The sequence below is a fragment of the Chrysoperla carnea genome, chromosome 1 (assembly GCF_905475395.1).
Source record: "Chrysoperla carnea chromosome 1, inChrCarn1.1, whole genome shotgun sequence".
Taxonomy (NCBI): domain Eukaryota; kingdom Metazoa; phylum Arthropoda; class Insecta; order Neuroptera; family Chrysopidae; genus Chrysoperla; species Chrysoperla carnea.
In genome coordinates, this window is record NC_058337.1 from 14,545,988 (window position 1) to 14,558,664 (window position 12,677).

The following is a 12,677-nucleotide window of genomic DNA, read 5'->3' on the forward strand; positions in this document are numbered from 1 at the left end:
TTTTATAGTCAGATTATTTTCAATTTTGTTTGGCATCAAAAGTAGTTGACTTTTAAAACGTCATTTATTTATCAACTTTTATCGTTTGACTGACATGTTCCGAATAACACGTTTTTATCTTATAATATTTAACATTGCTTAATTAACATTAAATTCAATTATGAGTATGACATATTAATATTTATTTACATTTTTCAGATAAAAATACTTTTAACTGTTATTAAATTTTATTTAAATGATAAATTTAATCCTAAATTTACATAAGTGTTTTATGCACTGAAACACATGCCACTAAATATGCATTTTAAATTTTATTATATTTACTAATTCGTAAGATTTTCAGCACCATATTTAGAAAACAAGAAATAATATTTATAATTTTAGGACTCTGTTAATATTTATTTTTATAAAAAATTCACTACAATATTTTATTTTGAAATGTGCTTCTTGCATATCAGACCGTCATGAAAATGTACTACATACTTACCTTAGTCAAAGACGTCAAAATGGTCAAAATAGGCTTATAATTTAGAAAAATATCAAGGGGGAATGAAAGCATAATTTAATTTGTTAAAAGTTTCTGAATTATTCGAATTTTACTCTCGTTAATTAAATATAAAAAGGGTTCCAAGTTTTAACGATATATCGAAATGAACCCAGATAAAATCTCTTAATCTAGTTAAGTGAACTTCGAACTGGCGAAAATTTCGATAAATAAATTCATTTGCAAATTATTTGTATATAATATGTGGGTGAGGATATTCGGACGTAAAGCTCAAAATTATCTTTATATTTAGATTTTTTTAATCTTTCATTCAATAAGGTGTTGTTTAGATACCATAAATCTGATTTTGCGTATTCGGGAAATTAACCCTTACGCCCCATCTTGTAAAATGACTTATTTTACGGTTTGGCCCATATCTTGTATTCTATTCATTCAAATCTGATGATTTTGATGTCGTTGGACTTGCCCTGATTTTATCTTATAACCCATTTATGTCAAAGTACACGCTACGATTGATAGAAAAAAAGCATGATAGTTTCTTTTCGTAACAGTTTTTTTCAAATAGTTTTTAAATAGAGCATCTTCTTCACGAAAACATTTTTGACTTTGAACAGGAATAACTTTTTTTTTATCCATCTTAGCGTGTACTATAAATAAATGGGTTTGAAGATAAAACCAGGACAAGTCCGACGAAGTCAGAATCATCATATTTGAATGAATAGAAGGCAAGATATGGGCCCAAACGTAAAAAAAGATTTTCCAATATGGCGGCGAAAGGGTTAATTTCCCGAATACGCAAAATCAGATTTAAGGTCTACAAACAACCCCCTATTGAATGAATTTAAAAAAAATCTATTCTCAAAACTTTTGGGTCAGCCCGTAAGTGCACCGGACTGTAGGCAATAACAAGGATTATAAAAAATATAATAGCCAGTTGTTAAGAACCCTGTTGAAAGTTTTCCTTATCCATATAATTTAATTTCGTAAGTCGTTGTATGACCTCTATCACCATCAAATGTTACACTAACTACATTCATACATTTTTCATGAAACTTAAAATTAGAATTAATCAAATAAAATGAGCTACTGGATCTTTGAACGTATCATTTATATTAACTAACATAATAAGTAAAGCTTTATAGTAGCAATTTCAGCTATATGCAACGACCAAAATTAGCACTCAAATGTTACGCCTAGGAAAAAACTATCAGGTTATTAAATCCAGACAAACCTTTCTTTTTTTGTCAATTGTTGGAAAATAGGTTGTTCTCCTAATGATAACGTACCTAAATTGCACCTAAAAAGCTCCTAATTTTAACCTAATCCAAATTCAATTTGGATTGCCTTTTTAAGTTGGGCTAACAAATTTTATAAAAAGTTATTTGAGAAGCTATTAAAAAATTTGCTCACTGTATAGTTTTGCCGGCTCACTTCACGATGAAAGAAAATAGCCCAGAGTCTTTCTTAGATGGATTGTTGAATAAACTGTAAACACGACAACAGAATTTTGACACATGCCATGCGTTTCAGTAGTTTCTCTGAACGCAGCCCAATGTTATTGATATTAAAAAATTATTACAAAAAGGCTTCAATTGTGAAATGTAGAAAAAAGGCAAATAATTAAACTTGAACAAGAGTGAATCAATGGAGCTTGTAAGAATTAAAGAAGAAATACAAGAGGAAATTTTTGAACATGTACTGTTTAAAGAAGAAATACAAGAAGAAACCATCGAAACTGTTACATTGGAATATGGAAGGGTAAGTGAAGAATTGATTGATAAAAAGGATAATGAAATAATTGGTGAAACTATCTTGGAAAATCGACGGATTAATAATAGAGAAGAACGTTTTTCTTGTGAAGCTTGTAATAAAACATTTACTCAGAAACATAATTTAATTAAACATAAACTAATTCATATTGGATTAAAACCATTTTCATGTGATGTTTGTGATAAGAAATTTAATTCGCAAAATAATTTAACTCGGCATAAACGAATTCACACCGGAGGAAACCCTTATTCGTGTAAACATTGTGACAAAACATTTTCCCAGATGCAACAATTAATTAAACATACAAGAACACATACTGGAGAAAAACCTTTTATATGCGAAATTTGTAATAAAACATTTACTTTTAACAGTAATTTAATTGTACATATACGAACTCATGCTGGAGAAAAGCCTTTTAAATGTGAAGTCTGTGATAGGAAGTTTACTTTTAAACACGATTTAATTCAACATAAACTTACTCATAATGGAGAAAAACCTTTTTCATGCGAAATTTGTAATAAAACATTTAATCACAAAGATAATTTAATTAAACATAAAAGAATCCATACTGGAAGTAAACCTTTTTCATGTGAATTTTGCGATAAAAAATTTAGTAATCCTAGCAATTTAGTAGTTCATAAACGAATTCATATTGGAGAAAAACCTCTATCATGTGATGTTTGTAATAAGACGTTTAATCAGCGACAGAGTTTAATTAGACATAAACGAATCCATACTGGAGAAAAACCTTTTTCTTGTGAAGTTTGTGATAAAAAATTTAATTCACAAAATACTTTAACAAGGCATAAACTAATTCACACCGGAGAAAAACCGTATTCATGTGAAATTTGTAATAAAAAATTTAGTCAAAAACATCATTTAAATGGACATAAACGAAATCATTTACGAGAAAAAGATTCGAATATGAAGTCTGAAACTGTTACGTTGAAACATGGAGGAATTAAAGAAGAAATACCAGAGGAAATTGTTAAAATTGAACATGTATTTATTAAAGAAGAAATATCCGACGAAAATTTTGAAAGGGGACCTGTACCAATCGATAACGAAGATAAACGTTTTTCTTATGAAGTTTGTGATAAAACGTACACTAATCAACGCAATTTAAATGTACCTAAAAGAACTTATAGTGAAGGAAAATCATTTTCATGTGATCTTTGTGATAAAACATTCACTCTAAAAAATAGTTTAATTAGACATAAACGAACTCATACCGGAGAGAAACCATTTACATGTGAAATTTGTGATAAGAGATTTATTCAGAAAAGTGATTTAACTATACATAAACGTACGCATTCTGGGGAAAAACCTTTTTCATGTGATATTTGCGACCAAAAATTTAATTCACAAGGTAATTTAACGCTGCATCAACGAATCCACACTGGAGAAAAACTTCTTTCATGTGAAATTTGTAATAAAATATTTACCCGACCAAGTAATTTAATTGCACATAAACAAACACATAATGGAGAAAAACTTTTTACATGTGAAGTCTGTGATAAGAAATTTATTTTTAAAAACCGTTTAACTCAGCATAAGCGAATACATACTGGTGAAAAACCTTTTTCATGTGAATTTTGTAATAAAATATTCACTTTTGGCAGTAATTTAATTAAACATAGACGAACGCATACTGGAGAAAAACCTTTTTCATGTGAAGTTTGTGATAAAAAATTTCGTTCATCCTGTAACTTAACTCGTCATAAGCGTAGTCATACTGGGGAAATTTTTTGAATGGGAAGTAAATAATTAAATTTTCCAAGGAATTTAAGAATACTAGTTTGTTGAATTTACATTCTGATGGGAAAATTACCGGAAATTCATAAAGTTCGTTCAAACAGACTCAGAGAAAATGTTGACATGTCAATACGTATTGATGATGATGATATAATTAATTTTATAAAGTGTAAGTGTTTAATGATAACTCGTATTAAAATAATAATTGATTCTTTATTCAATAATAATCTTGTAACAACATAAAAATATATATTAATCACATTCTACATTCGGCGCGTATATATATATTGAATGAATAATTACGTCTTGATTTAAATCACAATTGGCTGCATTCTATGCGCCTGACATAAAGTTTCAAGTGTCTATTTGCTACTCGCCAAAAATTTACAAACGAAAAATTTATCTTTTCTCCTCTCTGGGCGGAAAGTGTCAACTTTCGCCTCGCTGTGCTAAACGAAGTTATCGCTTTCCGCCTCCGTCGAGCAAAAAATAGTACACACACCACTGGTTCAAGTAAAGAATGTTTCAGATCTCATGTTTGTCACTCTCGGCTTCGCCTCAGACGACAATGCACATGAGATTTGAGACATTCTTTATTTTTGCCCTCTAGATGTGTAATATACTATTTACTCTAGATGTGTAATATACTTTGAAAATTGATATTTAACATCCGTGCTTATTAAAACCAGATATAAAAACATTATGCTACTGGAAATTAAAAAGTCTATAAGTAATAAAAACAGTTGCATTGTAGCGCTAAAACTATTTAACAAATTACCAACCAATTGAAAACAATCAGAAATAGTAAACAGGCAGTAAAAATAAAATTAAAAAACTGGATCGGGGCCATCCATAAATTACGTCACACAAATTTCAGGACTTTTTAACCCCTCCCCCAGTCCTTGTCACAAGTTGTCACACTTTGAACTCCCCCCTGAAGTGACGTCACACATTTTCCAATTTAAACGAAAAAAAAAATCAGTTATTTCCATTTATTCTTATATTTATTGAATAACCTTTAATAAAATCAACTTTTAGTTAAATATTCAAAGTATAGAGACAACGAATGACTAGTTAAGAAATAATAGACACTTAATTATGCTAATCAAAAATACAAAACTTAATCATCTTGTGTCCATGGACTTTGGACCCACTTCTTGTGATGTGATATCACAAAGCTTTTGACCCCCCTTGCCCCTTGTCACAAAATGTCACATTCGAATGATACCCTCCCCCCCTTCAAGTTGTGACGTAATTTATGGATGGCCCCATCAAAAAAAATTTGTAACAGATAGATTAATCTTCCTTTAAATATTGTATTATAATGTAATTATCCCTGTATATTATAAATGTGAAAGTTTGGATGTTTGTTTGTTTGTTACGCTTTCACGCAAAAACTACCGAATGGATTTGAATGAAAAAGTTCAAAAATATAGCTTACACATCAGAATAACACATGAGCTTTAATTTATAAAGGTTTATTATTACTTCCACAATACATTTGATTGGTGTTTGCTGTCACGTGGCCGGAAGCATAGTTTTACTAAAATTATTTTCTAAAAAATAAATCCTTAAAAATGAAGAGTGAAAATATCTATGTTATTTATTATGCATGAATATTGAAAAATAATTACAAAAAAAAGCTGTATTTGAAATTTAATTCTTAAATTTAAAAAAAAAAAATGTAGAAATTCAAATTATGATGACACATAGAATAATGCAAACAACCAAACTGAACTTTTGTACATGAAAGAAGAACATTGAAAAAAAATTTTAGTTCTATTTATATTATTTTATCAATAATTATTAACAAATATGTATTGTGAATATTTTAATTTGGAAAATAAATATATGTATAAACAATTTTTTATTGATTTTTCTATCATCATTTTAGTCGTTAGTTTTAAAATGGGAATAATTAATCCAAAAACTTTTTGATAAATCGTAAAAAAGCTGAAAGTGTCAGAGTTTTCATTAAATACCTACAACTTTTTACTAGAACTTTAGAACCTCATTTTAAAATATCATCCTAAATTATTTGCAGAATTAAAAAAAGTTGTTGGACTCATTCTGTTTTTTAACCTACATTATTTTAGCTGGGTAAAAATCACACATAACTTTCATATTGAAATATGAAAAACATTTTCATTTAGCGTACAAAAAAATATCAAAAATAGAAAAACTATGGCAAAAACAATTATAAACAAATGAAAACAAACAATTGACTTTCAAATTCTCTTAACTGGCTCGCAAAAGCCGAGTCCGTTTTTCGACGTTCATAGAATCTTATATGCCCCCTTTGCGAATATGGAAAGATGTCCCAGTCTGTCCGATGTATGTTCCTGAACATTCTTCACGCGTCATTTTGTATATCCTAGATTTTTTCATTGCATATATCCGTCTTTTGTTTGTTATTGTAGACCATACTCTCTAAAGATGCGGATCAAACGCGACTTGGATTTGATTTTCACATAGTATTTGAGCAATATTTTCTGAAATTTGGCTATAATAGGTAAGAATCTCATATTTATGTGGTGATTTCTCCGTAGGATAAACTGTCCCGAGTGCTATTTTTAAATTGGTTTTTTTTTTTTATGATTTTGTTGATTTTTGTATCAGAAAAACCATTCTGTGTAGCAATGTATTTAATTATGTTCAATTCTCTTTCCAATTTTTCTGATGACAGGGGAAAGGATAACGCACGAAGAATCATTGCATTTATATATGCAATGCAATTTATTATGATGCAGAGAATCGATTGGAATCTTCATGTCCGTAGTCAAAAGTTTTCGATAGATGACTAATACTAATTTTTCTTCTGATCTTGTTATTTTGGGATTTAGAAAATTTATTTCATTACGTTTTGCTAATGTAAATTGCACCTTGTTATTTTTAGTGTTACAGAACCGTAGAAAATTTTCCAACTGTCTATCTAAGCCTCCAAACATATAACAACATCATCAACAAATTTTTAAATTAAACGTAGTAGTTTTCAAGTTCAAGCGGCTCAAACCAATATTGCCCCGTTTGGAATCCTAGAGAAGGACAGCACACCACCAGGCATTGTCAGACAGATAACACCACATTCGTTAGCTGACTAGTAGAGAAACAATATTTTTTAACATAAACATATTAGTCCGGTATCCAATAATTTTATCCGCCAAAGTTAGAAAAATCTACTATCTCAACTATATGCAGAAACACACACATACCACACACGTACGGTAGTCATATACTATAATCATAATATATGTGTAGCTTTGAGCCCCCCTAGCTCGAAAACTACGCGTTAAAAAATTTTGTGAGCGAGAGAGCTTTTGAGCAGAACGATCTGAAGAACATTTTGGGGATGGTTTGAAAGAGTTTCAAAGAAAGCCATTTTCCTATCTTAACGCGCGGGGTCCTAAAAAAAAGATTGTTCTAGCTCTATTAGGAGCCGAGATACAAGGAATTCAAATTCAAAGTTTTACAGTTAAATACTTTATTATACTGTCTCTAGTAGCGGAGATATAAGCGAAAATTTGAAGATAAATGTAAACTCTTTTTATAAATTGTTAAAAAAAATGAATGATTGAAGCGAAATTTTTTTTCCGAATTCCTGAGGCAAATTCTGCAAAAAATAAATTTTTCCAGCTTTGTCCGAAAAATTTTAACTATACGAGCCTGGGATACCGGTCTTTATGTAGTAATATTATTATTATTAACCTAACCTAATACTTATTTATTTTATATTCTCGAAGACATTATATAGAAAATAAATTTAAAACTATAAAAATGTGAAGTAATAATACGACATAGAAAATTTAATGGACTAGAATAGCTCATTTGACGTTCGACATTCATTGTTCATCGAGAATACGATATAGTGGCATAGTACTGTTTAGAATTAGAAGTTAGAACAAAAAGTATTTGATTTGCCGTGCAGGAAGCACACGATATTAAGATAAAATGAAAATTCAAATAAAATTACCAATTTTACACAAGCAACTATTATATTTTGAACATGCATTAAGGAGAAATTATTCAACTGAACATGGTACAATACCCCACAAAATTCTGAAAAGAATGGATGCCTGGCAAATTCACGAATATTGTAGTGAAGTACAATTAACAAATACTAGAACTCCAATTATAAATTCACCAAATGATGTTTTAATAAAAGTAGAAGCTGCATCTGTAAATCCTCTTGATGTCGCTATGTCTAGTATGTTTAAATCATAATTTCCACTTCATTAAAAATCATGTTATAAACCAAATCATTCAAATTTTTTTAGATGGTTATGGATCTGAAATGATTGGTTTTCTTCGAAAAATAAGAACTGGGTCCGAATTGCCATTAACTTTAGGTAGAGATTTTTCTGGAAAGGTCATATCTAAAGGTTTTAGCCCATGTAAAAGCAAAGAACTACAAGTAGGACAACAAGTATGGGGAGTTGTACCTGTCCACTTACAGGGATCACATGCAGAGACAGTTCTCGTACCGAATGCTGTGGTATGCAATATTTTATATAAGTACTAAACCCTTGGTTAAAAAATTGGATTGAAAGGATTTGGAAATTTCCATTGGAATACTATTAGAATGAATCGGGATTTTCGGATTTATTTCAATCAAATAGTTTTTAGTAGAATCCTAGTTTCCTTCGGAATTATTATTTGCGTTTCATTCCGATTCATTTCATCAATTTCAAGTTCAGCAGGATTTTTTTAACCATGGGATCTGTTAAAATTATTTTTTAGGTTGCACCCCAGCCTTCGAATTTAAATCCAGTTGAAGCTACATCATTAATGTATGCTGGAGTAACTGCTTGGAGTGCTTTATATATATTTGGAGGCCTTTTGTTTCGATCAATTCAAGGTCGGCGAGCTCTTGTACTTGGTGCATCTGGAGGAGTAGGATCCATTGCTGTTCAATTGCTTAAAGCTGAAAATGCTGTGGTATTTTATTGAATTAATATATATTAAATTAGGGTTATGATGATTGGCGTTCCCTATAAGAATTTTTAATGGGATTTTATGTTCGTATGAATGTGCAGAACAAAGTCATATTGATTAGAAAGTGTGCTTTTACCATCCGCCCCCGCACGTGCTTAGAATTTCGCAATTTGCATTTTTTGTCTCGTGACATTTTTTCCTAAAACTCACTGTTTTTGAGATACAGATACAAAAATTCGCATTTTAAAGCGAAAATTTTGCCATCAACAAAGTTAACGATTATCGTATGATTGTAATCAAATATTTGATTTAAAAACGATTTAGATTAATATTTTGGACTATTCTAAGAACTTTGTGTGTCTTGTCATTTTTCATCTTACCTCACCATTTTCGAAACATAAACGTTAATACAAGCGTAAGTGCAGGCCATTCATTAATTACGTAAGGGTCCGATAGGGAGGGGGGTTAAACAATCTCTGCATGCTCTTCTTTGGAGGGGGGGAACCCATTCTTACGTAATATTTTGTAAGTCGAAATTTAATAATAGAAATCTAGTTCCATTTCGGATTCCAAATGGTTTTCTTCATTCTATAAAATACACTTCGAATAACATCTTAAATTTATTTATTATCTGTTAAAAAATACAAAATCTTTGATCTTCACCAAACTGTGAGTTTTAGTGTAAAGCTAACTTCTCTTCTAAAACTTTTAACTTCTCTTTAATCTAGAAAGATGGGGATTTTTGCATAATGTCTATAGCTTTCAACTTATGTAGTGACTTTTTCTGCGACGCGGAGTCAAGGCTTCGGGGGTCAAGGAAGGAACCCTTTAGAGCGAAGCGAGTCTTAATAATTGCATTTGATTAAATTTTGTAACATTTTTAGGTGTTTGCTTCATGTTCTACAGATGCAATTCCTTTTGTTCAAACATTAGGTGCAGATGTCGTTTATAATTACAATGATCCTGATTACGTGGAAATAGTTAAATCCAATGGACCGTAAGCTATTTTATATTTATTAGAGCTTTTTTTCATTTTTTAGAAATGTTAGTTTCAAGCTGCTAAATCTCAAAGTGTTTTTGGGATTTTAGAAATGTTAGTTTGACCTCATCATTTATAATAGTTGAATTTAACAGGATCAAGTTGCTAAATCTCAAAGTGTTTTTGGGATTTAAAAAAATCCCAAATCAATGGCACAAAAAAGCTACGAAATTACTAAACTTTCATTTATCGTAAAGAGTAGGCTATTAAAAGTATTCTTGTCCGAGAAATTCTTTGTAACTTTTGATACGCAATTGAGAATTTTTTTCACATAAATGAATTTTGGATATAATATCATGTCTCTTATATTAAAGTTGCTCTACTTTAATTCGCAGGCCAAGAACAATAATTTTACAAAAAGGCCTTTTTACGAAAAACTTAAATTTTTCAAAAAATATGAAAATTTCTTGTCAATAAAAAAGCAGGAGTTTTGTTGAGCCTTTACCTAACTGAATAATTCACTACATAACAACTTTGTAGCCATTAAAAAAAAAGTTATGAGCAAATTTTAAAAAAAACTCGATTTCTCGGTTTTTTCAGGATCAACAACTTTTCGATTTAGCTTTTTTGGATTGGAGGCCAACTTTTTTTTAAAAATAGAAAACCGATTTTTTGAAAAACTTTTAGAGCTTGGGAAACTTCAAGAACGCCAAGCCGAAAACAAAAAACGCTATCTTTTTTGTATAATATTTTTCTACATCAAAGTATTTTTTGTACTGGTAGCAGTTTTATCGAAAATACGATGGGGCTCCGTAGGTTAATTGGACTAACATGTAAATTATTGTAATGATTTAAGATATTGACTTTTTAGGACTAAAATTTAAATTATTTAAATTCGAAATGGTTAAAAATCTTTGTCCATCATCCTTATAGCCTCCAACCCAAAACTTCATAATGAATAACGGCAAGGGTAAAGAACAAAAATTATTAACTTTTAGATATGACATAATATTGGATGCGGCTGGTCTAGGACCTGAAGACTACCTAAAAAATAATTGGAATTGTAATGCTTATGTAACATTAACGATTCCGCTGTTAAAAAATGGCGATCAATATGGTATATTTGGTGGTCTTTTAAGTAGTGCAACACAATTTGTATTACCAAATTTGAAAGCCGTCAGTCAAGGAAGTACAATACGTTGGGCATTATTTCAACCATTACCTCAAGCTATTGAACATATTGGGAAATTGGTATCTAATGGAAAGGTAATTAAATTGCTAACATTGCTGAAAGAACTGCTCTTCTAAGTCAGTCAATCAGTTTTTCAGTTTAATCCAGTTAATTATTTCCATCAGTGATTTGTGAAGTAAAATTTAAAGACTGTAGGCTGAATATTAATGACTATGAATCTAAATTTTAATAAATTTTTTATTTCCCATTTATTTAGTTGATACCGACTGTGTCTGAAGTGTATGGATTTAATGATTTACAAAAGGCTTATGAGAGGGTTGGTAGTGGCCATTTACGTGGAAAAGTTGTAATTGATATGTTGAAACAAAGCGATGGATTGACTCCCGTCAAAGGAGAGCGCGAAGAGAATACTAAAGAAGAAGGCCAGTAGCACAAACAGGACGAAAAATGCAATTCAATAAAATAAAAATAAGTTTTTTTTGCTTATTAATGTTTAATAGATTGTTAAAATGTGATAAAAAAAGTGTTTGTTATTCCCGAGTCTAATTTATTAAAGAATTTATTGTGTTTCTTTGTACTTTAATTGCATTTTATATAAATTAAGAAGAAACAATTGGATCAACCAATTTCTAAATTTTCTAGGTGGATAATTTCAATATTGTTTGAATTGTATTGTTTTAAATAATATAAAATTTAAAAAATATATGTTTTCAATTTTGATTATGTTATAACTTGACAATATAAGGCGAAAAGTAAGAATACAATTTTTCGATATCTTGCATAATTTTTAAATTATTGAAAATTTTCATTATTTTGAAAGACAAGGCAGATATCGAAAAATTTTATTCTTATTTTTCGTCTACATTCATGAAGTTATAATAAAATTCATCATCAAAGTTGAAACTAAGATAAAAATAATTTCTACCCTAAATCTACCCTGCTCGTACATCCCTTATTTGATAGAGACACTTAGTTTTTTTCTTTTCTAAATCTTTGCTAATACGTTTAATTACGCTAATACTTTCTATTAAAGTTTTTTTGTTTTCCGTCGTTCCCAGTGAAAATTAACAAAAATTTCCAAAAATGTCGTTTTTTTGAGATTTCTCCATAAGAACAATGTATTTTGTAATACAACTAATAAGCCGAGATGCATAGGAAAAGTTGGGAAACAGCAACGATTTAAATGAAAGTTTTTGTAATGTGTTTATAAGACCCCAGGCAACATTCCTAACTAGTCAATAACTTAATTAACTTAAAGTCATAAGAGGGCATAAGCCCCCACCTGGGGCATAAGTAAGTAAGACAGCTAAGTATTTATCATGCAAACTGTTATCTTGGAGGTATGTTTGGTCGCTGATTAAGAATCTGATGTCAGATTAACGAATTCGGTCGCGTATTCCGAAAATCGCGCTATTTTTTTTTGCTTAATAATTAGCTATGAATTTTACAAATTAGGGACGCTTTGAGCCTAAGAAGGATGTAATTGACCATTTAGTTTACGAAAAAACAATAAACAAAGATTTATTTTTGACGAATATTTAGTC

At 29.9% G+C, this 12,677-nt stretch overlaps 2 protein-coding genes across 2 annotated transcripts; both read left to right on the top strand.

Annotated features, from left to right (window-relative positions):
• The first annotated feature begins 2,149 nt into the window (after window positions 1–2,149).
• On the top strand, window positions 2,150–4,648 carry LOC123290810 (zinc finger protein 98-like). Its single transcript, XM_044871140.1, has 3 exons — window positions 2,150–2,369; window positions 2,814–3,443; window positions 4,641–4,648. The coding sequence occupies exons 1-3, from the start codon at window positions 2,150–2,152 to the stop codon at window positions 4,646–4,648; spliced, it is 858 nt and encodes a 285-aa protein (XP_044727075.1).
• Window positions 4,649–7,783: 3,135 nt separating this feature from the next.
• LOC123304916 (reticulon-4-interacting protein 1, mitochondrial) lies at window positions 7,784–11,673 on the top strand. Its single transcript, XM_044886468.1, has 6 exons — window positions 7,784–8,234; window positions 8,305–8,522; window positions 8,768–8,965; window positions 9,847–9,959; window positions 10,940–11,207; window positions 11,390–11,673. The coding sequence occupies exons 1-6, from the start codon at window positions 7,979–7,981 to the stop codon at window positions 11,561–11,563; spliced, it is 1,227 nt and encodes a 408-aa protein (XP_044742403.1). The 5' UTR covers window positions 7,784–7,978; the 3' UTR covers window positions 11,564–11,673.
• Window positions 11,674–12,677: the final 1,004 nt, after the last annotated feature.